This window comes from Anabrus simplex, chromosome 6 (genome assembly GCF_040414725.1).
Source record: "Anabrus simplex isolate iqAnaSimp1 chromosome 6, ASM4041472v1, whole genome shotgun sequence".
Classification (NCBI taxonomy): Eukaryota; Metazoa; Arthropoda; class Insecta; order Orthoptera; family Tettigoniidae; genus Anabrus; species Anabrus simplex.
The window spans coordinates 126,313-153,961 of NC_090270.1; the positions used below are offsets into that span (position 1 = coordinate 126,313).

The 27,649-nt window shown below is 38.4% G+C and overlaps 1 protein-coding gene and 1 long non-coding RNA gene across 2 annotated transcripts in view; both read right to left on the reverse strand.

Annotated features, from left to right (window-relative positions):
- Window positions 1-7,468, reverse strand: part of Exo84 (exocyst 84) — a gene marked incomplete at its 3' end in the record, with an annotated part of 128,718 nt that extends 121,250 nt beyond the window's left edge. Inside the window, 1 exon segment of the mRNA XM_068228187.1 lies at window positions 7,324-7,468. Within this exon segment, the coding sequence (XP_068084288.1) occupies window positions 7,324-7,378 (55 nt within the window).
- Window positions 7,469-17,926: 10,458 nt separating this feature from the next.
- Window positions 17,927-19,513, reverse strand: LOC137501169 (uncharacterized). The gene is made up of 3 exons (XR_011018393.1): window positions 19,236-19,513; window positions 18,479-18,732; window positions 17,927-18,053 (listed from the first exon to the last, which is right to left on the reverse strand). It is a non-coding gene; the product is annotated as an uncharacterized lncRNA (long non-coding RNA).
- Window positions 19,514-27,649: the final 8,136 nt, after the last annotated feature.

Genomic DNA, 27,649 nt, shown 5'->3' on the forward strand with positions numbered 1-27,649 from the left:
TCAGCTTATGTAATTTGATATATTTTAAGCTCCGTCAATATGAATGTAGTGCTATTATCTTAATTATGTGAAATTAGAAGCTTATACACTAATTATACGGTTATTGATTGTCACTAATGAGAACATTAGTTCTTAGAGACTTTAAGTCGCTAGGTTAAGTTTATTGCGGCTGAAGATGCTTACGACAGTTGAGCAAAACATTTCCTAACACCAGTTGTAATGATTGTATCCTAAATATAAGGATTGATAAGTATTGGAAAAATGGTTTATCGTATTGTTTTATATTTACAACTATTATATTGAAAGTACTTGTATTAAATAAAGCGAGTATGTTGTTATTGTTTACCCACCTATTCAATACAATACATTCTTAAAAATTAGGACTTTGTCCTTATCAAATTGTCAACATAAATTATTAAATTAGATGGTACATGTTTTGCCTCTCCTTGTAGGCATCATCAGCCATAGTTTCACCTTAAGAATAAATCAGGTACCTGATTGGAATTGACTTATGAAATACTGTTGATTTATAAGTATGTTTTGTAAAGTGGATGAGAGGTCGTTATACAACGATTGAAATATAAGATGTAGTATATTATTGGATGAACAATAATAGTAGCAACAGCTGAGTCGAAACACACAACAGTTATTTGAGAAATTATGACATAAGGGGGTTGATTCGTAATATTCAAAGTTGTTACAATATGATTAAAAATCGGAAAGCACATTCCAATTAATTATCAAATGGCATGTTGTTAAAACCTTGAATAATTGATGGTTATGAATTTCATGTTTTTGGTCCGTATTGAACTGAGAATAATATTGTCTTAGGATTTCGCCACAAATGATCTTTGCTCCAATACGGCTGATGATGACCCCTAGATGGGTCGAAACTAGTACCGTATAATTTTGTAATTTTGTGAATATATTGTAGTATTGAAAAGGTGGAAACATTTACGTTATTATTATTATTACTTATATATTAACCTTGAATAATGTTGAACATTAAAATTTCTTTTGGTAATAGTCCTTTGTTCAAGGAGTTAATATGTACCGATTTTGTGTTTTGTACTATAAAGTTGAAGAATTCACATATGGCATGGTTCTCTTTAAGATAGTACTACTGTGAATACTGGATGCCGTTGGCCATTATTAAAGTCTGTTGTAGACGCCACTGGGCCATCTTCTTTGATGTGGTATTTGCAGGAAAAGTTTGGAATTGGTGTAGCTCTTTGCTAATGGACGTGCTGAAGTAAGCGTGCTGGTCAGAAGGGAACGATATTGTTGTCAAAACAGTGGATAGCCAAGTGTGTGATGAAAGTCTGTAATTAAAGAAGTTTTTGTGAAATTTTATTGAAGAGCTAGCACTGAAAAGAGGGAGTTAGCACTGGAAGTTAAATAAAAAGTACTGACACTTACCCCTTCGACTGCCGAGATAACTTCTGATGTTGAGGTCTTTAGAGCTACTGGCAGCCGCCGAGTTCTTGTTTCGCGTATTGAAGCTGTGGGGTCTTGGTGGAGGGGGTTGAGCTTGAGAAGGGCTTATTTGTTGCACATGAGGTGGAGTTGCTGGCAGCGGGAGCGGAGGAGGGGAGTAGTGTGTGTGTTGAATTGATGGGAGTGTTTACTGATTTTTTTTTTGCGAGGGGCTTTACGTCGCACTGACACAGATAGGTCTGATGGCGACGATGGGATAGAATAGGACTAGGAGTGGGAAGAAAGCGTACGTGGCTTTATTTAAGGTACAGCCCCAGCACTTGCCTGTGTGAAAATGGAGAACCATGGAAAACCATCTTCAGGGCTGCTGACAGTGGGATTCGAACCCACTATCTCCTGGATGCAAGCTCACATCCGCGCCTCTACACGCACGGCCAACTCGCCCAGTGTTTACTGATTTAGTACTAAAGATTTTATAGAAATTACTATTCTGAAGAACTGATTTTTGCAACAGTATTGAGATCTGTTAGGTTTTTCGACTCAGCTATTGCTGCTATTATTGTTCATCCAATAATATACTACATGGTATATTTTAATCGTTGTATAATGACCTAAGATGTACAATATAATAGGTTAGGATCCACCTTTCAATACTCCGTAATAAGATGGTAAGAAGTAGTTACAACCTGTTTAATGGGACCGGTTTCAACACATTTTAAGTGTCATCATCAGCCAATTTTCGAAGATCTTAAAACAACTAGCACATTGAATACAGGCAAAAAATTAACAATGTATCATAACGTAGCAATTCAGTAAATGTTCAAAACACAATATTATTGTGTTAAAATGTGTTGAAACCGGTCCCATTAAACAGGTTGTAACTACTTCTTACCATCTTATTACGGAGTATTGAAAGGTGGATCCTAACCTATTATATTGTACATCTTATTTCTCTATTCAATACGGAACAATAATGAAGTTTTTAACTTTAAAAGTATAATGACCTCCCATCCACTTTACAAAATATACAAAACATAGTTATAAATCAACAGTATTTCATAAGTCAATTCCAATCAGGTACCTGATTTATTCTTAAAGTGAAACTATGGCTGATGATGCCGACAATGAGAGGCGAAACATGTACCATCTAATTTAATAATTTGTTATGTTGACAATTTGATAAGGACAAAGTCCTAATTTTTAAGAATGTATTGTATTGAATAGGTGGGTAAACAATAACAACATACTCGTTTTATTTAATACATAGCACTTACAAACCATCACTCTCATTTTTGTTCAGTACTGAATACAGCGATCTCACTTAGTTTACAAAAGGAGTAATTTTTATTGTCCCACCTATTCAATACAATTAGTACCACGTTATGTGGTTAAGTAAACATTGAAAATCTAAATTTTATGGGAACATGTTTTGCCTTTCATTTATTGGACATCATCAGCCATATTAATTTAATCTTAAAACAAACACTGTTTAGAGGACACTGACATTTATAATTTGTAAAAATTGTGCTGTGATTTCTTATGATATTAACATTACGGAATAGTAGTTATAAAATATGATGTTGGGACATGACATATACAACACATGTTAAAATCATTGTAAACAAATTTAAAATCTTGTCCAAAAGAAAATTTGTGTCCTCTAAACAATGTTTGTTTTAAGATTAAATTAATATGGCTGATGATGCCCAATAAATGAAGGGCAGAACAGTCCCCATAAAATTTATATTTTCTATGTTTACTTAACCACATAACATGGTATTAATTATACTGAATAGGTGGGACAATAAAAATTACTCCTTTTGTAAACTATGTGAGACATACCACTTAGTCGAGCAGCTCATCTCCTTCTTCCCAAGTTTTCCCACCCCTAACTTTGCAACATTTTTATAACACTACCTTTTTTTTTTCAAATCACCCAGAACAAATCTAGCTGCTTTTCCTTGGATTTTTTCCAGTTTTTGAATCAAGTAATCCTGGCGAGGGTCCCATACACTGGAACCATACTCTAGCTGGAGTCTTACCAGAGACTTATACAAGACCCCTAAATACCCTCATAACCATGTGCAGAGATCTGTACCCTTTATTTACAGTCTCTTTTGTGATTACCCCAATGAAGATCTTTCCTTATATTAATACCTAGGTATTTACAATGATCCCCAAAAGGCAATAATTTAAAATGAGAGGACTTTCCCTATTAGTGAATCTCACAACCTGACTTTTAACCCTGTTTATCATCATACCATCGGCTACTGTCCAACTCATAACATTATCGAGGTCATTTAGCAGTTGCTCACAATCTTGTAACTTATTTATTACTCTATACAGAATAACATCATCCACAAAAAGCCTTATCTCTGATTCTACTTCTTTATTCATATGAAAAAAAAAAATGAAATGGCATATGGATTTTAGTGCCGGGATGTATCCGAGGACTTCGGCTCGCCAGGTGCAGGTCTTTTGATTTGACACCCACAGGCGACCTGCGCGTCATTTTATACATATTTATATATATAAGAAAACATAAAGGTCCAATTATACCGCCTTGAGGAATTCCCCTGTTAATTATTACAGGGTCAGATAAAAAAAAAAGTCACTAATGGCATCTATTACTTTGGTTTCTCTATAGAGCTCCTCTAGTTTTATCAGCACCATGTCGAGAATGTTCTTCCCTCTAGTTGGTTCCATCAATTACGGTATCAGCTGTCCTTTCCATATTAACTTATTTGCCATTTCTTGGTCATGCTTCCTGTTGTTCGCATTACCTTCCCAACTGACATTTGGTAAATTGAGATCTGTATCAGCTGTCCTTCCCATATCAACTTATTTGCCATTTGTTGGCCATGCTTCCTGTTGTTCGCATTACCTTCCCAACTGACATTTGGTAAATTGAGATCAGTCATAATTTGCCTGGTGTGAAAATGAGAAAACAGAAAATCATCTTCAGGGCTGCCAACAGTGGGGTTCGAGCCCATTACCTGCTGAATGCATGCTCACATCTACATGCACAGCTAATTCATTCACTACGGTAATAAGATCTAAGCAGAAAAGTCAATCAAAAGGATATTAAACACAATTTCATTCTTGGAATATTAAGGATCATCTAGTCTATATGATCTGACAATGTCGTTAGCCAGTTCGACCCTCATTAGTTGAAAAAGAAATTCACCATCAGAATATTGGCTGGGAGGTTTCCCTTCTCACCTCAGCAACACTTATTCAACTTACTTCACCATACCCTTCCCAAACTTAGAATGATCCATGAGCCTACATCAGCATCCCCATTCTCATACATATACAGCTAGCATCCATCGTCCACTCTTGTTCTCTCTTATACGTATGTACAAAGTTACTGCTCACATTCATTACCCATTTCATGTATTCAGATCTTTCTAGTATCATTCCATTATATATCACTATAAACTGTAGATATGTTGTGTAGTTATGACAAATTTTAACACTTATTATTCTTGTCCCCACAAGTAAGTGTACGCGTCCAATTCCTTGCCATTACGTGTATGTCTTGGAAAAAGGAATTTGTACTGTATACATTCATAATAATGTCCCACCAATACCCTTTTTTAAACTTTTTTTTTTACAAGTTTGTTTTACCTCATCAAGGGTCCAGATCTTATGGCGACGATGGGAAAGGAAAGGAGTAGGAGTGGGAAGGAAGCGGCCGTGGCCTTAATTAAAGTACAGCCCCAGCATCTGCCTAGTGTGAAAATGGGAAACCACAGAAAACCATCTTTAGGGCTGCCGACAGTGGGTTTCGAACCCACTATCTCCCGGATGCAAGCTTACAGCTGTGCGCCCCTAACCACACAGCCAACTCGCTTGATACCCACCAATACCACATTAGTCACTGTCACGGGAAAAAAAATGTATATTGAATTATTTTGTGTAATGTTATATGTTTGGCCCCATCACAAGAAAATGTATATATAATTATTTTTAAAAAAAGAAAAAAGTTTAAAACTGTGTACATACCTGATAACTGTGATGTTTGCCATCATTATAAAAAATAAATAAAAATTTAAAAATATAATACATTAAAAATGTTAAACATAAAGAAAAACAATGTACGCCCAGAAAAACACTTTGTAAATCATGAAGTACCTGCTTTATAATCTGTGTGTGATAATTCAAAAATGTACTTGTCTATAACAAAATGTCTTGTGTATCGCCGTTTGAAGTTAAAATAAGTTTATGGCAATGACAAATATTTTCAACGTGTCTTGTGTCCTCATCTTAATAACTTAACAAAAACTATTCTCACACTTAAGAATAGCCCTACCACCTCCAACTACTCTTCAAACCACTCCTAATCCACCCTCTCTGTCCTTCACTCCCACTCACACAGTCTTCATCTCCTGGCCAGAGAGAAGGCATTACCTTCTATGCGGCCCACCCCTCCCCGTCAGGGTGGGGAATGATAGCAGTAGTAGCCCTGCATCTTGGTAGGTGTGCTAGTTTTAAACTGATGAGCCCAAATTAGCACACTGGCACGAAATGCTGGCAACCAATAATAGGTAAGCTTACAATAAGTGACCAATTATACTGAAATATATTTACTCCTTAGAGCAAACAACAATAAATATATCCACAAAACAGACTTCATTTGATTTGTTACAATATGCCATCCAATGTCCTCCTTGTATTCATCGTAAAATTACCTTAGGAGGCAGCGAGAAATAAAAATGGTGTCAGACTTTCCTTTGGGAAAATCAAATGATCATAAGTACAGGTATGTCTTTCGATAAATGAAACTCATATTAAAAATGATTAACTTATTTCCACCTAACAAATCGTTTTTGAGAGGCATCTGTATGAAATTTGGTGTCAACAAGTTGCATCGAAAGGGAAAAACTGACTCAGTGCCAATGAAACTCTAGAGTACGATGAGTTGAGGCCTCTTTATGTCTCTCAGTCATGGCCATTGACAAAGCTTTACCTCGCTTCCCACAACATTAGTACCATGGGTCACCACCTGCATTGCAAACATGATCGCATGGTGCATCTCTTTAGTTTGGAACTAGAGATAAGAGGATAGATGCGGCAAAAGGGCTAATTGACCTTTCTTCTTGCTGTGTGCATAGTACGCACTGCGGAAATAAGCCTACAAAAAAGGATCCCGAAGGAAGTGCAAAGATAGGTTCTATTTAATTATGCTTTTATTCTGCACGGGTTGATAAGGGAATGTATTTCTCATCATCGATGGGAATGCCGTCATATCCCATTATATGTTAGCCGTTAGCAATATTGTGCTACTCTTCAATAGCACAGGCTGGTGGATTCCTGGAAATCGCAATGAACACATCCCTCCTCTAAAATGAATCGCACATAAGATTTACATAATTTCTACCTCCTTATAAAGTTATAAAGCTTGCAGGAACCATATTAAAGTTCTACCATGGCCATCCATCAATATTTCAAATCACAGCCTGGAAGATTACAACTCTAACGCCCCTCTTTGATAATATGTCTCTCAACCATGGACATCCATCAATACTTCACATCACAGCCTTCACGGTTGCTAGGTAACATCTCGTCACAAAATCCGTATTGCTAATATCGTGACAAAAATTTTCAGTTAACCATGAGACATGTTTACGGTAACAAACACGGTAACTAAAATCAATGCGATATACACTATACAGATCTCTGATATACCAGTCAATGCCCCTACCCAATTAAATCAGATTCGAACGTTCACAAGGTCGCATGCACGTTACAACACTAGAAATAAAAATGAATCTATCATACTGCTACTGAAATATACTTCAAATGAAAATAACTGCATCGTATATTCTATAAGTTAGGTTAGGTAACATTCAAAACGTCAGTATAAAATTAAATATCACGTACATTTTTCTGGATTAAACTCAGAACGAGATATATCAGCAGAGAATGTATCTGCCATTTTCCAATTTAACTGCCAACAAGCTTCAGAGTAACAAAATCAATCACAACTACAATACGACACCGCCCCTCATCATGTACTGTACATGGTTCAACACGAACAAAGAGAATCAGTAAGAGATGACTCTCAACGTTATTTTTCACTTCTATACGCAACGGCTGAGCAAAGATCGCCAGGGATTGCACAATAGCGCCTCTAGTGAGCACAGGGCTGAACTAAAATTACCGGGCGGGCGATTTAAATCGTTTAGCGCGCGGAGGGTCCCCAGGTTCTCGCCCCCCCCCCCCCCCCACTCTTAAATATTATATTAAATATACTTTTGTTCTTTTTTTCCTCATATTTTTTCTTTAATTTCCTTTTCTTTCTTTCCTTCTTTGTTACCTTTTTCTGAAATACTGCATTCTGAACAACAATACACCTGGAGGTTGGCCTGTGCTTTATTATTATTATTATTATTATTATTATTATTATTATTATTAATAATAATTTTTTGCTGGAGAAAAGAAGCTTACCAGCTTGTGCTGCTTATTATAATTATTTCATTTATGGAGTTATATTTTACTTTTACTAATTCACAAAGCCATGAAGGATGGGAGTGACTGGCCTTGCCTGTGCTGCTTTTGTTTGTTTCTGCTGAGGAAAATGGAAGCTAACTCACAAAGGGAGGAAGGAAGTGACCAGAAGGTGAGTGGGATTGGCAATCCCTATCTCAGATTAAGACCTATGACAGAAATAGACACTAACATCCCCTCGTACATCAGTCCTCTTTAACACTACTTAAGCCAACCGTAACAGTCAATAGTATCAACATATGCCACTTATGCAGGAAATAAAATATAAATACAATGTAAGAAAAAAACCATACACAGGAACCACAATGATGAAAGGAAACTCATATGATAAGGAGGGAGTTTGTAGGATTCAAAGTTAAATTGAAATGAAACATGATCTTTTGGTTTATGGAGCTATATTCTACCTACTATCCACAGTGTTACAGGTATAAAATTCTGTAGAAATTTGCACAAAAGTTTTAGTGATCATAGTATATCATAATCTCATGACATTACATTCAGCAGTGTTAATCATCAATTAATATTCATCAGCCAGAAAACTATGCAATACAACACAAATACAAAATCATTCATTTAGGAAAGAAAGACTGGAACTGACAAGTTACAACATAATACTTTTCTCTCTTATTGCAGTCTAACGTTGCACTGACATTGCAAAAGTTTTCAGCAACACCATTTGTATTTTCCCAAGGAACTTACTATATGATACATCTTTCAGTCTGTCAAAAGAGGCACCTAGGGCCACACACTGAGAAATATTGAGATTTGTACTTCTTTTGCATCTACTAGAGGATGGCAAATCTCTGGCAGAGTAGTGTTTGAAGAAACCAAGACATGATAGCACAAACTCTATTCCTACATACTGCACCAAAACACAACATATCATTCAATCAGTCATCTGCATTTAAATAATAAACCATATCAAGCTATAAAATTGTATGCATTCCTTGTATTTACAGTACTTAAAATGTTCTATTTCATGTGACAGTAAGATATATCTAAATTTCTCTGTTACATGGAAAAGGATAGAATCATGAATATGTTTATGGGCTTAAAAGACAAGAAAGCGATTACAGATTCTGTGATTGTTCCCCTCTTACAACATGCAGGAAGTACAAATAATGCTTCCTTTCAGTCCATCCGCAGGGGAGGAGTTCCAAAAAATTGAAAGAAATATGTAGCACCAGGATCTACGTACAATAATATGGCAGCTGATCCAGCACAAAACAATCGCATGCCACGTCACAAAATAGCTCAACCCATTAAGATCTACGTTCAAGGAATTGGTCGCTAATTTATGTACAGTATTATGAACAACATGCTGCTACCTTCCGCAACATTACCGTGTGCAAGGGGCTTTGCTGTGACCTAATCAAAATGCCAGTCAAAGGCGGTGGAAATTCACTTCAAATACGGTGCCATTTGTACCTACTGTATATCAAAGGCAGAAATCTGTGTCAGTGGTTGCAGAGTAGGCTAATCCGTGGTCTGACAGCACTGCACTCTGACCGGCCAACCGAATAGAGGAAGGGTGGCCATGGCTTTACACCTCTGCATTTGAGACACAGAAAGAGGCTGTTTCCCTACCACTGGCTGTCCTGAGAATGGTTTTCCTTTCGCCTGCAGTAAGGCGAATGATGGGACAGTTCCTAATATATGTCAAGGCCACCAAACATCTCGCCTTCACCACAAATCTCCTTTTTTTTTTGCTAGGGGCTTTACCTCGCACCGACACAGATAGGTCTTATGGCGACGATGGGATAGGAAAGGCCTAGGAGTTGGAAGGAAGCGGCCGTGGCCTTAATTAAGGTACAGCCCCAGCATTTGCCTGGTGTGAAAATGGGAAACCACGGAAAACCATTTTCAGGGCTGCCGATAGTGGGATTCGAACCTACTATCTCCCGGATGCAAGCTCACAGCCGCGCGCCTCTACACGCACGGCCAACTCGCCCGGTCACAAATCTCCTTGCCTAAGATGATGATGCTTGATGGTTATGAATTTCATGTCTTTGGTCCGTATTGAACTGAGAATAATATATAAGTAATAATAATAATAACGTAAACGTTTCCACCTTTTCAATACTACAATATATTCACAAAATTACAAAATTATACGGTACTAGTTTCGACCCATCTAGGGGTCATCATCAGCCGTATTGGAGCAAAGATCATTTGTGGCGAAATCCTAAGACAATGTTATTTTAAAGAATAACAAGTGAAATGAGATGTTATGGTAATAGTTAATAATACAAGGAATATACATACTAAGAGGTTTTTAACAAAGAATAAAGTATAAATGGGGTGTTGTAAAAATTATTATCATGGAAATCAGTAAGTTCTTGTATTGAAATTAAATATGGCTTAGGAAGAGGGCTTAAGGTGGGGCTGAAGGGTGCGGAAGAAAGTGTAATTGTCTTGGAAAAGTACCTTTGATTAAATTTAGGATTGAGTTTAGGTTGGCTGCATTATTGTTTCTGAGGAAAGTGATAAATAGATCGAAGAGTATGTTGGGTTTATCTGAGATTTCATTGAGATTGTGACTGGCATTAAAGTATTGGTCTAGGTGTATGTAGTAATTTTCCATTATGTTCAGTAAAGGGCCCTTGTTTGCTAATACGAGGATGTCCATGTCTTGTTCAATATTGGTGAAATTATGGTTATAATCTTGCATGTGTTGGCCGATGGCTGAAAACTTGTTGTATTTTATTGCATTAGTGTGCTCGTGGTATCTGATAATGAAGTTTCTCCCGGTTTGCCCGATGTAGGTTTTTTTACAGGTGGTACATTTGATCCTATAAACTCCTGATTTTAAAAAACTGCTGGTCTTGTTGATGTGTGAAGTATTGTATAAAACATTCATGTTCTTATTGTTGGTTTTGAAGGCTATTTTAACGCCTTGTTTCTTAAAGATGTTGGTTAACTTGTAGATATCATTGTTGAACGTGAAGGTGGAAAATGTTAGAGGTTTGGTTATTTCTTTCTTGAGGGTAGTTTTTGGGCGATGTTTGTGTTTATTGATTATCCTTTCTATAAAATGATTGCTGAAGCCGTTGAATTTTGCGATTCCGCGGATTGTGTTGAGTTCGTTTTTTAGATCTTTATTGGACATAGGTATGCTGAAGGCTCGGTGAACTAGGCTGTTGTATGTGGCTCGTTTGTGGGACTGGGGGTGCACTGAATCTTGGCGAATGGTGGAGGTTGTTTGAGTGGGTTTTCTGAAAATTTTATAACTGAAAGAATCTGAGTTTCTAGTGATGGTTAAATCTAGAAAGTTGATTTTTTGATTTGATTCGGATTCTAGTGTGAATTTGATATGAGGATCAATATTGTTGAGTCTTAAGAGGGTGGTGGGTGCGTTAATTGATTTCTCATTCATGATTACAAAGACATCGTCGACATATCTGGCCCAAAAGAGAATGTTTTCGAATTCGTTGTCAATTTTGGTGTATTCGAGGAAGTCCAGGTATATTTCTGCTAAGATACCTGAGGCCGGTGACCCCATTGCCAAACCATTTTGTTGATATATGACATTGTCAAAAGTGAAGAAGTTATTGTCGATGATAAGTTTTAATATTGTGATAAAGTCTTGTATCTCTAGTTTGCTTAAGTGGCTGTTTTTGTTTAAATTGTTGATAATTGGCCGGGAATTCCGGTTTTGTGAATTTTGGGAAGAGCTTTAGCAGTGGGGAGTCCTGGGTTCATATGTATGAGTTTGGATTTTTCCTGTTCGGTAAATAAAAATGAAGTGTTTTTAAGAGTTTGTTTAAGTAGTTTTTGAATTTTTTGGGTGGGGTCTTTTTTGATTATGGAAAATGAGCTGTCTGTGAAAAAGTTTTTTGTTTTTTCAATATATACTTTTTTATCCATGATAACTGTTGCATTGCCTTTGTCAGCTTTGGTTACGATGAGTTCGTTGTCTTTAATTTTCTTCTTGAGGGCGTATATGCGCTTTTGTTCAGCAATTTTTTCTTTATTATTGAGGTTATTTGCGGGGTTGGTTAAATTGTGGAGGATATCAGTCAGTTTCCTTTTAACATCGGTTCTAACCTCATTTTGCGTGTCTTCCGGCATTTTGCTGATGGCTAGCTCTGATTCTGTGATCATAGTAGCGGCTGAGGTTGTTCAAGTTTGGCCAGTTGTGTTTCGGTCCTTTGGATAAAGTTAAGTGTTCACTTTCACTTAAGGGCGTGTTAGATAGATTTACAACAGCTGGATGAAACTGCGTACGATCGAACGTGTTACTATTGGAGTTTCTAGTTTGTTGGTTATGTAGTTGGCAGTTTTTTAGCCTGTTGAGTTTATTCTCCAAATTTGACTGTTTTTTGGCTAGTTCGTAGAATAATTTGTTCTCTACTTCTTGATAGAATAGTGTCCATTGTGCGTTTGAAAGTAGTTTAGTCGCTGCGAGGTGAGTGTCGTATAATTTCTGATTCAAAAAATATTTCTTCCTGTACAAGAATTTAATTTCGTCTCTTAACCATATTTTGTTTGTTTTGTTTTGAGTTTTGATGGTTTGAGGTGAAGTCCGATGTTTCTTTTTATTGCTTCTTAGAAAATTAGGTGTCAAGTTAAGTGATATACATTGCTTTAGGAAATCGATGTCTTTGCGTAATTTGGCTACCTTTAATTTTAGGCCTAGATATTGAAAGGCTTTCTGTTTTGCCTAGTAAGCTACATCATTGATGGTTATGAATTTCATGTTTTTGGTCCGTATTGAACTGAGAATAATATATAAGTAATAATAATAATAACGTAAACGTTTCCACCTTTTCAATACTACAATATATTCACAAAATTACAAAATTATACGGTACTAGTTTCGACCCATCTAGGGGTCATCATCAGCCGTATTGGAGCAAAGATCATTTGTGGCGAAATCCTAAGACAATGTTATTTTAAAGAATAACAAGTGAAATGAGATGTTATGGTAATAGTTAATAATACAAGGAATATACATACTAAGAGGTTTTTAACAAAGAATAAAGTATAAATGGGGTGTTGTAAAAATTATGATCATGGAAATCAGTAAGTTCTTGTATTGAAATGAAATATGGCTTAGGAAGAGGGCTTAAGGTGGGGCTGAAGGGTGCGGGCAAACCGGGAGAAACTTCATTATCAGATACCACGAGCACACTAACGCAATAAAATACAACAAGTTTTCAGCCATCGGCCAACACATGCAAGATTATAACCATAATTTCACCAATATTGAACAAGACATGGACATCCTCGTATTAGCAAACAAGGGCCCTTTACTGAACATAATGGAAAATTACTACATACACCTAGACCAATACTTTAATGCCAGTCACAATCTCAATGAAATCTCAGAGAAACCCAACATACTCTTCGATCTATTTATCACTTTCCTCAGAAACAATAATGCAGCTAACCTAAACTCAATCCTAAATTTAATCAAAGGTACTTTTCCAAGACAATTACACTTTCTTCCGCACCCTTCAGCCCCACCTTAAGCCCTCTTCCTAAGCCATATTTCATTTCAATACAAGAACTTACTGATTTCCATGATTATAATTTTTACAACACCCCATTTATACTTTATTCTTTGTTAAAAACCTCTTAGTATGTATATTCCTTGTATTATTAACTATTACCATAACATCTCATTTCACTTGTTATTCTTTAAAATAACATTGTCTTAGGATTTCGCCACAAATGATCTTTGCTCCAATACGGCTGATGATGACCCCTAGATGGGTCGAAACTAGTACCGTATAATTTTGTAATTTTGTGAATATATTGTAGTATTGAAAAGGTGGAAACGTTTACGTTATTATTATTATTACTTATATCTGATGATGCTTGTTGTTTAAAGGGACCTAACCTCTAGGTCATCGGCCCCTAATGGTATGAAATGAGATAAATATAATAACAATTTCAAAGTCCAAAATCATCTACTGACCACGGTTCAAAACACAATGACGAAGAATGAATGGATGGATATGAATTTAGAACAATCAGTGGATCCGACCTGTAATGCCCCACATTCCCAGCAACTAGCGTTAAGCAGTAGTGTTACTGACCAAGGGACTGCTTCTAAAGCATAATCCTGAATCGATGATGCTTGTAATCTGAAGGGGTCCAAAAACCAGGTCATCAGCCCCTCACAATGGTATTTATCGCTGGGAAAGTAGTACCACGGTATTTGTCATGTTGCGATACTAATCAAAAGTAGCGTAGACTCGCGGATGGTACTACTCACAGGTAATGTAATGCGCACATGTAACACACACCCATGGTGTTTCTCACATTGCGGCGCCATTTACAGGCAACGCATACCTATGGTGTTCCTTACCTAGGTGTACTAATCACAGGGACTCGTACTATCCGGGTGTTAAATTTTCATAATTTCTGTCACAAGAAAATGGCTGAACAGAATTAATTGAAAATTGGTATTTTATGTCGGGGAATATGCCACTACAATGTAGGCTATAAATAATTTTATTCACCCAGGATGATTGGTCCTATTGAAAAGAACTACATAAAAAAAAGTTATAAAGAATGCAATTTCCGATCATTTATGTCTTATTCAGTTTTATCGCACCGACTACGATAAGAGTGGTGGTGGTGGTGATTATTATTTCAAGAGGAAGTACAACTAGGCAACAATCCTCTATATATTAGTAATCGGAGAGAAGAAATCGAAGGGGGTCGACACTACGAAAAAATTGAGGTATTGGCCTAAGAAAGACCAGGGCCATGAAGGGCGTGAAAATAAGACTCTCTAGGCTTCCATACGTAATACAGTCGGGGTCAGAAAAGAACAGGTGGTGACCGAGGTAGATGGGATTTTGGTAGATGAAAGTGAGGAGCCTGGCACAAGTGGAAGCAATGCCAGGATTCACCTAAGGGCTCCACGGATGCCTACCCAAGCTCGGAGCCCCCATGGCACCCTTTATAGTTGCCTCTTACATCAGGCAGGGGATGCCGTGGGTATTATTCTACTGCCCCCACTCACAGCGGGAGAACTACGGTAAGGAAAGTTTGCACAATTGTTACCATCACATCAAATGAGTTACCAACATCACAAAATTCACAAATACTAATTTAGTTACTTGCACACTGAATACATACCAGTACACATTTCTGTTGAGGAAGATGTGCATACAAATTGCAAATAAGAGAGGAGAGAGATCATAAAATATTTCCTGTGTTCTGATGAGAAATTGTTTCCAAAATACAAAATTTTCAGTGAAAATACCTTTGTTAGAAATGGATGCTTAAACCAAAACTAAGACTTCTTTATAAAATTCATCCAGACAATATCACATGACACTTCCACTTGAGTATTTGATCATTATCACACAATTCTACAGAAATTATGAGCTCATATAAAGGAACAGACTATGAGGACAGTAAACCACACGTTTGAAACTTTCAATGTTCTGAAAAATAACGCCACAGTTTTTCACTTCCCATTTAGCAGATATGCTTAATGCTCCTTATAATATTAATAATAATAAAAAATGTCCCATGAAGTTTAAATAAAATGTTCGATTATACAACTCTACGGCAGGAATTTACAAAAGTCATTATGAATGCAATTAAGACAAATGGAGCCTGAAACATGCAGATGTTTGGCATATTTTGAATTAGAACACAGAACATGAATATACTTGTTTTCCACCTTTATGAACAATTATAATCATGTTATGGGCTTCATAAAGATGTCTCATTTTTTTTGGCTATGAGTTTTATATAGCACCGATTGATGGCAACGATGGAATGGGTCTCAGAAGGAAGCAGCTGTGGCCTTAATTAAGGTACGGCCTTAGTATATCTGCCTGCCTATTGCAAAGAAGGGAAACCATCTTCACTGTTGCCGTCAGTGGGACTCGAACACACCACTGCCCAAGTGCAATCTCACAGATATGTGACCACACTGTGTAGCCTACGTGCTGGGTGTTTTGTAATACAAAATTAAAAACTTTAATACCCAATCATTACGATTTTGCAAATTGAAATTGTTTATTTTTAAGTCTTCAACAATATTTAACCCATACACAGTGCTCTCCCTAGGACCTTTCACGGACCGCCCGGCTATCATAACCTAGATATCTGCTAATTATACAATATTTCAGGTTAATATACATCGCACCGACACAGATAGATCATATGGCGATGATGGGATAGGAAAGTGCTAGGAGTGGAAAGAAAGCAGCCATGGCCATTAATTAAAGTACAGCCCCAGCATTTACCTGCTGTGAAAATGGGAAACCACGGTAACCATCTTCAGTGCTGTCAACAATGTTTTTTTTTGCTAGTTGCTTTACGTTGCACCGTCACAGATAGGTCTTATGGCAACGATGGGATAGGAAAGGCCTAGGAATTGGAGGGATGTGGCCGTGGCCTTAATCAAGGTACAGCCCCAGCATTTGCCTGGTGTGAAAATGGGAAACAACGGAAAAACATTTTCAGGGCTGCCGACAGTCGGATTCGGGATGCAAGCTTACAGCCACGTGCTTCTGACCACATGGCCAACTCGCCCGGTACAGCGGGGCTTGAACCCACTATTTCCCAAAAACAAGCTCACAGCTGCGTGCTCCTAACTCACTTGGTTTACATAATATTAATACATATTTCAGTCATTGAAAACCTACAACCTATTTTCCAGTCAGTGATCGGGTCAGGTATGGAATGAACCAAACCAAACGGCACTAGAGCCCTTGAAGGGCCTTGGCCTACCAAGCGACCGCTGCTCAGCCCGAAGGCCTGCAGATTACGAGGTGTCCTGTGGTCAGCACAACGAATCCTCTTGGCCGTTATTCTTGGCTTCTTAGACCGGGGCCGCTATCTCACCGTCAGATAGCTCCTCAATTCTAATCACGTAGGCTGAGTGGACCTCGAACCAGCCCTCAGGTCCAGGTAAAAATCCCTGACCTGGCTGGGAATCGAACCTGGGGCCTCCGGGTAAGAGGCAGGCACGTTACCCCTACACCACGGGGCTGGCCAGGTATGGAATGAATGAGGCCCAATCTTGTGGGGAGGATAGGAATTGTGCCGGCTGTCAAAGCCTGTCGCACTCCTCTGGGGCAATGATTAATGACTGACAGATTAAATGACAGTGGAGAGTGTTGTTGGAATGAAAGATAACAGGGAAAACCAGAGTACCCGGAGAAAACCTGTCCCGTCTCCGCCTTGTCCAGCACAAATCTAACATTGAGTGGCCGGGATTTGAACCACGGAACCCAGCGGTGAGAGGCCACCGCGCTGCCACCTGAGCTACAGAGGCTACACATATTTCAGTCATTATGTGTTCCAAATTAAAATGTAAACACTGTAAAACTGTTTATTTAAATGAAAAATCATCATTGTCAGCATAATTGCGCGAGTTACATCGGTAGTGTCGTGCGCGAGCAGTGTCTGGATTAGCGTGGAATAGCATGCAAGCAGTCGATTCCGTGGGACGTAACTTTTTTTTTGTAAGTTGCTTTATGTCACACCGACACAGAGAGGTCTTATGGCGACGATGGGGCAGGAGAGGGCTAGGAGTGGGAAGGAAGCGGCCGTGGCCTTAATTAAGGTACAGCCCCAGCATTTGCTTGGTGTGAAAATGGGAAACCACGGAAAACCATCTTCAGGGCTGCCGACAGTAGGGTTCGAACCCACTATCTCCTGGATGCGAGCTCATAGCTGCGCACTCCTAACCGCACGGCCAACTCGCCCGGTGGCATGACAGCAAATCCGTTGGTACATCCTAGGTGTCCATAGTCTTTGTACCCACCAATTTAATCCAAAGTAACATTGTAATGAAGTCTAACAGACAAAGAAACTTCATTACAAATGAGGGACCAAACTTTTTGATCACTAGCCTACTCACAGTTCTGACTCGAGATTCTAACACTTAGAAGAAAGCCGTGCCAATGCCTGTAGGAAATGAAAAGGAATTAAGCATTTTGGTAAGGGTTCAACAGTATCACTATTGGCTGTAGTAGTAGAAACAGCAATACAACAAGTGATAGTAACAGTGGTAGAAGTAGCAGCAGTACCGGTAACAGGAGTGGAGGCAGTGGGAGCAGCAGCAGCGGAACTCATAGCAGCCGAAGGACCTGACCGACGTCCAGACTTATGTCGAGGCACATCTATATGGAAAAAAAAAAATCACTAAGATTTGAATTTTTTTCTCCCCTACTACAGTGAATGCAATCATCATTCATTTATAAATATATATATAGTTATTATGGTCTTCCTACAGTTCTTAAGGTAGGAATAACAGGAATAAAATTACACTGAGCATGCTGTCCACCAAAATTCGTTAAGCACTTGACTGTAATGAGGGATATTAAAGGACTGATTTTGCTCTTTTCAACTTGCTAGGTAAGGCAAGACTAGGTATGACGCACATTACAGTGACTTTCATTATGAGAACTGAGGTTCAACCTTGTCTGCCACTTTTGAATTTACCATAATTACCTCCAGAGAGCAATTTGAAATAAACAACAGAAAAATTTGATATGTCACAGTACTGTGACCATTAATAATATTAATAATGATAATAATTACTTACTTCTATCTGAGACAGTATCTTCGATAGAGGTCCTGGATAGCTGGAGCAGCGAAAATGTCTCAAACACATAGTGTGGTTCCTCAGCTGCTTTGAAGAAAGCTGCCGCAACTTTCGGATTCCCACAATGTCCAGCCACTTTTTGCAAATATCACGTCTAGGAACAGGGAAATGGTGAAATAAGATAAGATTCCCTGCTGCCAGAACTCTTCGCTATTGGTGTATATCCCACAAATTTGGCACTTTCCATGCATGATCTAAGGAATAAAAAGAAATAGAAGGAAATAATTAAGAGCACTAACAACAGTTTATACTTTTACTGCTAAATTCAATACCATCAAAACGACAGTGGCTTATCAGAAATAATAGGACTACATCAACTGAATTTAATAAATTAAGAATTTATTGCAGCCGAAAGGCCACAACATGACATAAATAAGTATGATACACATGTTATTGTTATTAATAACAACCACCACGAAAAAAATACTTTAAAAAAAGATATTTTTGGGAACAGAAACAGCTATCAATCATCAACTTACATAACCTCCTGTGGCCTAGTGTTCTTTTAAGAGGACACTGTTTAAAATAGAATCAAATATCCCGCAAAAAATATTTTAAACAATAAACTAAATATAACTCTGAGTAGGCCGAAAAGTTGGTGTTATATTTATTGGAATTTCATTTTAATTGGTGTGATATGCATTTTATATTCCGGCCTCAGGAGGTTAATAAAACAAGTATAATAAGGAATTCTTACCTCAAATATCTTCTACTTCTTCAAACAAGAAATTCCACTCAGAATTTCACTGAAAAACACCCGCAGAGCATGAAAACGAAAATAAAAAAGATAAACAAAGATGACAAAGTAGACTGGTCTCACACGTGGTTATCAAAGCAATAATTACGAATTTATTTCAGCCGAAAGACCATAACGTGACATAAATATGTGTTACGCATGTTATTGTTATTAATAACATACCCGCATATAGCGAAATCGAAATTAAAAACGGGTTAGCAACTTCAAAACTCATAATTGCAAACTACGACAGCGACAAACTGCCCCACCGACCGGGAATTCTCAACTCGAAATCGACCAATAGCAATCTGGAGTTGTTTCTACCAATAGGAGCTCCCGTATTTGTCACGTGAAGTTTGGTGAAGTGACGTCAGGTACAACCTCGAAGCACGTTGGTCGTAGGGAAGAGTTACTCAGTCTGGGCTTAGCCCTCGGAAGCGTAGGATCTATGCAACTGTCACCCCCCTGACAAACGTCTAGTGATGGGCTAGCGACGGAATCGAGTAGAATCGAGTAATGTGCTCTTAGAATCGGTATTACTGGACTCCAGACTCGAGTCCAAGCATACTGGTGTCGCTATCTGTGGACATGCCTTAGAACTAAAATCTACTGGACTGGAGTGCACGGCATTCAGGGTCACCCACAGAATATTTTGGTAGTGTGGAGTGCAATATGTTTGCTGCTGATGATTGATGTTGTTCAGTCATCGGTCGTCAATAATTCGATTGTTATGATTATTATTATCATCATCATAGGCACTAAAGGTTGTGACTTACTAACAAACTGTCAGCTGTTTAGCTAGAACAGAATGACGTTCTGTCCGCTGATTTGCTGCGTGAACGTACGTCACATTCTGGACGCCTCATCTTAATACCCGACATTATATCTGCCGAAAGTATGATGTACATATAAACTGCTGTAATTCACCTGTTCCCCGGACGATTGTAGGCTTTGGCGCGGTTAGCAATAGGCTATGGTTACAAAAAATCTGTCATACTACCGATCATATTAGCACATCTACGCCCGTGTATATGCATAATGGCTACATGAGATATAATTTACCAGTAGCGAAGCAATACAATGTGTGCAGAAATACCGTCTATAGTCTACAAATAGCACATGTTTAAAATACACTAATTACAACATACATACCGTGACAGGGATTTGAAATAATAATAATAATAATAATAATAATAATAATAATAATAATAATAATAATAATAATAATAATAATAATAATAATAATAATAATAATATAAATTTTACGTCCAAGTACGTACATTTGTATGGTTTTCGGGGATGCCGAGGTACCGCATTTAGTCCCCCGGGAGATTTTTACGTCCCAATAATTATACCGACACCAGGTTGACGTATTTGAGCACCTTCAAATACTACCGGAATAAACCAGTATCGAACCGGCCAAGTTGGGCTATGAAGGCCAGATAAGCTATATTATCAATATTAGAATAGATGGCATATTCAGTGAAGTGTGTGCGAGACGCCGTAAACGGATATTTTCATATCTTATTATGCGTATTAAGTGGCATTATTATCGTTCTCGAGTAATTATCAAATTTAGGTTATTCCTTTTGCGCATTCATTCGGTTTTTTCATATCGTACCGCGCTGTCGCAATCCCATAAACCCTCGGCGACCGCTTGTACGCATGCTTCATCCATCTACGAGCCGGTGAGTGAGCGAACGTGTGACGTCATGCTATCATCGAGCCTTCGCAAGCGAAGCGAGTCCGAGCCTGGACTCGAAAGAATCGAGTACCGCGATTCCAGGCATCACTCGCGCACATCACTACAAACGTCAAAAACGTGGTCGTCCCACGTGGTCCAAGGTGTCAAACTCAAATTGACCAATAGCAATCGGAAGATGTTTCTACCAATAGGAGCTGCCGTATTCGTCACGTGGGCTATGGGTGAGTGACGTGATGTACAACAGCGCGCTCACAAGAGTGGAGGGCGAAAGTATTCAGTCTGAGCCGAGCCCTCGGAAGGGTAGGACCTATGCCGCTGTCAAACCCTTGAACACGAACAAGTGACAGTTCAGAGAGTAAAGAAGACAACAAACATTTGACAATTCTCGTTCACACTTGAAAAAATCCTGTATACCTTTAAAAAGACATTTAACCAATGAGTAAATACAACTGTAACAGTGCGCTCAGCTGATCAGGTGTAGAGTCGACCTCCGGTTTCCACAAATGAGGGTTCAAACCGGAGAGAAAGTTGAACTTCTTTAAGAACGGATACAATTTTATTCGAAATTTTATCTCGCACGATGTTGGTATGTAAAAGACTTTTGGTGCACGTCTGGTGTTCACCCAACAAAATTCATTAAAAACATTCAGCTTTAGACGCCCATAGTATAGGCTTATAGTAAAATGGAACGTCAAAATTGACTCGTAGGCAGCTAGGTTACGCCAAAACAAAATGCCTGCAAACCGTAGCTGAGGTCTGGGTTTGTACTCCACAGGAAATTGCAGTACAAATGTCAGGTATTCATATCAGATCCCTCAGTTGATAAATCCGTGCGCATCTCGATGAGATACGTATTCCCCACGTAAGTGTCGAGTATTATCTCTACTGTATTTGACTGTAGATGGCTCTAGACCATCCATAAGGTGAAGAACGAGCTGGTGCATCTGTGCGTTCTGAACGAAAATTATGAGCCAATAGTAAGATCGGTAAAGGAGATGCACGAAGGACCACTGGGCGAGGATGTACGGTAGCTGAGAACCTACCTAATACTTATAAATAAAGCCTGGAAGTTCAAGCATTTACAGTAGGGCCCACGAGAGTTGAAGTCTGACGTTTAGCGCCACCGGCGAGAAAATGTTGACTAACGCTGCTCGAAAATGGCCTGTTGCTATGGCAACGATAACAGAGTTGCAACATTTTTGGACGCCATTACCACTGGTTTGGCTTGCTCTCAGTCACTTTTGTCATTCATATTCTGACTGATTTCTTTTCTCGATGAAGTATCGTCTTCCTATTGTGTTTATTATACCGTAGTTTATTCCTGAATTGTACAGGTACCGTTAACAATCCGAGTTAAATAATAAAAAACTATCAATGTGGGTAGTGTTGTTCTATTCTGTAATTAACACGTGCATTTGTTGAGGTTATTGTCAGAAACTGATGATTTTGTTAGTGATTATGAAATCTTTTATATATATCGATAATGTCGTGTTCTGTCTTAAATGCTGGAATTATTAACACGAGCTTAGGAACCGGTCAAGGGTAAATGAATTGTATTAGGCCTAGGCCTACATGTTTTATTAAACACTCAGCTTGTCTGAAAGGGTGGTAGGCCGCAAATGGAGGTAACTATGACAACGCCGTGTACTTCGTAGTTACAGCTTTCGCCGCTCACCTGTCAGACTTCAACTTTCGTGGGCCCTACTATAATTCAATTTTCTTATGAAAACCTGAAAGTAACAAGCACTTAAAATTTAGGAAATATGCAGTAAACTAAAAAAATAGGCACTTAAAATGACAGAAAATGTCCAGGTTTAATGATCACTACATAACACACATCTGCATCAGTTTTGTAGTTAATCTTACATACCAGGTACAGGGCACTGCAACCTTCTTGACCAGCTGACTTGTGGAGTGAGGTTTGTGTTTTCGAAAATATTGTTTGTGCAAATGGAACTTCTCTTTTTCTATTAATGTGAAATTGTTCTCCTTATTAGTACTTCAGGACACTGAAATTATGTTTTATTTTATTTCCACTGATTAAATGGTTTGTAGTGAGGGTTACTCTAGTCACATCCTAACTGATGAACCGTGGCCAATGGCTTAGTGGTCTAGCAAGTGCTCCTGAGAGTCGGGATGCAACTTCCTATGAGTGGGTATCTCGGTCAGTTTGAGAGACGTGATCCTCCTTTGCTCAGGCAGCCAGGACTGGTGGTCCCTATCCCGTTAGAGGAGAGATCCTCACTGAAAGTATGCTTAAGTAGAGAGGTATTTGAAGGTGCTCAAATACGTCAGCCTTGTGTCGGCAGATTTACTGGCACGCAAAACAACTCCTGCGGTGCAAAATTCCGGCACCTCGGCGTCTCCGAAAACCGTAAAAGAGTAGTTAGTGAGACGTAAAACAAATAACATTAATATTATTATTAAAATAAGTTAATTTTATCCTCCGAAAAGTAGTTTTTTCAATCGGTGAGGAACTTCCTCCAATTTCGGAAAATTATGGCTAGCCTGATTTAGCATGCATCCATCCGAAAAGTAGTTTTTTCAATCGGTGAGGAACTTCCTCCAATTTTGGATAATTATGGCTAGCCTGATTTAGCATGCATCCATTCAATTATGCTAGGAGAAGTGGAGAGAATGGTAAATTGTCATAAATCAGCAAGAATAAATGAAATTAGACCTGAAATAGTGAAATATAGTAGGGAAGGCAGGGATGAAATGGCTTCACAGAATGTTAAGATTAGCATGGAATGCTAGTAAGGTACTTTCAGATTGGACAAAAGCAGTAACTGCACATATCTGTAAGCAATGGAACAACTATCGAAGGATTTCGTTGATCAGTATACCATGCAAGGTAGTTCCAAGGGAAAAGGTGCTGGCTGTACTGCAGGTTTTTGGGATTAAGGGTAGATTATTAAAATCAATCAAAGGCATTTATGTTGATAATTGGGCTTAACCTTAATCCACACACCTAGGTGTTGTTTGAAATTTATATCATGTTATATTTTAATATTGTAATTATAATTTCAATGTTAATTATTATTGTCATACGGGTATACCGAGTCCTTTGAGGCTACCTCCATTGGGAGGCAGTTTTGTAAATAAAAAATGGTAGAATGAATTCGTGGTTCATGGTCGTTATAGAAGTTAGACAAGGCTGTAATATTTTACGTTCGTTGTTCCTACCTTGCATGGAACATGTACCATTAGATACAAAGTGTCAGGAGGGATTGGGTTTGGTGGAAATGAAGCAAGCAGTTTGGCCTACGCCAACGACTTGGTTCTAATGACAGACTGTGCTGAAAGCCTGCAATGTAATATCTTAGGACTTGAAGATAGATGCAGTGACTATGATCTGAAAATTACCTTTTCTGAGACTGAAGTGATGTCAGTTGAGAAGAAACCTAAGAGAATTAAATACCAGATCTGGAGTATATAGCTGGATCAGGTAGATCAGGTACACGTGTATTCCCCCAGGATGGTAGTATATTCCGATTGAAAGAAGGTGCAGCAAAGCTGATGCAGTGAGCTTGCAGTTGCGACCAACAACATTCTCGGAGAGGTCAGCTTCGGGATGAAAGTATATTTACCATGTATTCATACTGGTCTATCTTCACATCATCTTTGTTGTATGGAAGTGAAAGCTGGTTGGACTCAGGATATCTTATTCATAAGTTAGAGTAATGGGCATGAAAGTAGCAACAATGATCACTGGTACAAACAGGAGGGAACAATGGCAGGAGGGTACTCTGAATGTGGAGGTGAAGGATTAAACTCAGTTGATGAAGCTGTATATATAAACCATCCTCGGTGGTGGGTTTGTGGGGGTGAATGGAGGAGGTTAGAGAAGAGGGAGGCCTAGATGGAAATGGTTAGAGTCTGTTTCTACTGAAAGATGACAGGAACGGAACTAAGCGAGGCCACATAACTAGTTACAAATAGAAGGTTGTGGAGGCATTCATTAATTTCATTGAGGCTTGCATACTGATGGGCATAACAGTATATATTGTGTGTGTGTGTGTCATTTGTTTCCATTCAATTAAGTGAACTTTCCTTTCATTCAAACAGTAGGCCTAAGTTTACAAACAACCTGCTCCTACCAGAAAAATAATTGTTTATAGAAATTAGTGAAATATACAGTAAAATATGAAATTAATTTGTACAGGGACTTACATTCTCATGACTAGAGGAGGACAGCCGTGATTATGAAATAGCCTAATAACGAATGCTTTATTTTTCAGATGCAAGCTGTAATTGATCACAACAGGAAAATCAGGGATATATTTGTAGGATATCCAGGTTCTGTCCATGACAGTAGAGTTTTTAGGAATTCTCCAATAGGGAAAAACTTGCCTGAAAAATGTGGACAATATTATTTACTAGGAGATAGCGGATATCCGCTCCGACAAAATTTATTGACCCCTTTCAAGGACCGAGGCAACCTCACCCCTCAGCAACAAAATTATAATGTAAAACTTTCAAAAAATCGGTATGTCGTAGAACAATTTTTTGGCATATTAAAACAGAAATTTCGACAAATGTATCATGTGAAACTAAGATATATGTTTTACATTGTTAATTTGATACGAGCAGCCTGTGTTTTGCACAATATAGCCATTAACGATGAGGTTCTCTTAAATGACAACGTCCCTGAAAATGTCTTACCCCTACAAGAAGGATTAGACATTGAAGATGATGAACCTGAAGATGACAGAGACGCTGGAGAGATAAGAGATCATGTAGCTAATTTATTAAGAATGTAGTTTTGCTGTTGGAAAAAGTTCAGGACTTTATAATCATTTCTGGTTATTTACTGGTTTAAGTTTTATGATTTAACACTGATGGTTCATAACTGTTAGGTTTTACAGTCTGCCAAAACGAACTTTGATTAAATTAATTTATAACCTAGAAAAGAAAACATATGCTAACAGAATTATACCTGAGAAAGGAATAAATTAATTGCAGAGGAATTGTCCATCTTAACGAACAGGAAAATCACAGAACATAACTGTGAAAATAGGTGGAGGGTTTTAGACCGGAATTACAAGAAATACATGGACAATATGAATGCAACAGGGAGTGGAAGAAAAGTATTTGAGTATTCTCAAGAGATGGATGAACTTCTTGGCAGCAAAAAGAATGTCCATCCTGAACTGATCCACAGCTCAGACACTACGGTACAAGACAAGCCATTGAGGAAAATGACATGGAAAAGTGGACACAAAATTACAACTTAATTAAATTCAATTTTCAGGGATAAATCTCTTACCATAAGTTTCCTTTTTGAAGTAGTTTATAAATTTATGTACTGAAAATTAGTTTTGGCAGAATTAAGAACCTAACAGTTAGAAATTGAGTCGAAACTAAAAAGAGATCGGTTCAGATATCGAAAATTAATACTAATTAGTACTATACCTTTCAGTTCCCTTTATCTGGGAATGCCTGTTTCTCCAACAGCAAAACCTTTCTTTCCTTGAGTAGTATTCTCTTATCTTCTTGCTCCACCCTTCTTTGTAGCAGTGCCAATTTTCTCTCTTCCTGCTCTAATCTCTTCTTCTGGAAGTCCAGCCTGTCTTGCCGCATCTGCTGCCAAATGCTTGCCCTTTTGACCCCAGTCTTCCGAACGATCTTTTGTCCACTAGGCGGAGTTACTCCACTGCTTCCCATCGCAGTATTCCCTGTAGAGGGCACTTCGACTATGGTATCTGAACTGAGGACCAGTTCAGGATAGACGTTGTTTTTGCTGCCAAAAAGTTCATCCATCTCTTCAGCGTACTCAAACACTTTTCTTCCACTCCCTGTTGCATTCTTGTTGTCCACGTATTTCTTATAATTCCGGTCTAAAACCCTCCACCTGTTTTCACAGTTGTGTTCTGTGATCTTCCTGTTTGTTATGATGGACAATTCCTCTGCAATTGTCTTCCACATTGCCCTCATGGTTCTCATTTTCAAAGAACCCACCTCTTTCCGGTGCTTTCTGAACAAGTCGATTAGTAACTTGGTGGTATTGACGTCCCAGGACATCACGACTTCCCCTCCATAAAAGTCTCGGGAACCTTCACCCGATGTCCCCGGTGTTCCGTCATGGATGATAAGGAATTCACTTAGGCCTGAAAGTGGATTGAACAGTAAGTTAACATTCTCTTAATTTTGTAATTCTAGTAAATATTTGTATATTTTAAAAGTGATTTACTGGTAGGCTTGTATGTATGTTTAGTCCTCAGCCCGAAGGCTGGTTGGATCCTCAACAGCTCCGCCATCAGCTGTCATAGGTGGCCTAGGCATCACTGAAGAGGCGTACCAGGGAAATGAAGAGTGAGGTAGTTTCCCGTTGCTTTCCTCACTGAGAGGGAAGTTGCTATTACATATCAGTCTGCCAAGCCCAGTGAAATGCATGCAACAACCAACCCTATGAGCAATATTTTCACACCATTCATAGCAGGGACTGGCTGCAGAAGGAATGGCATTACTAGCATCACTCATACCTCAGTCACTTTCATTTTGTCAAAGCCAAGGATAAAGCTGAGACATATCAATGAAAGTAACAAGATTGCTCTAGCCCATACCAGAAGACATAGTGCACTGTAAACACTAGGTCCCACCAGCAAAGGCATACTGGTAGGCTTAAGGAAATGTAATTAGTTTTAATAAATCATACAATTGTGCTGTT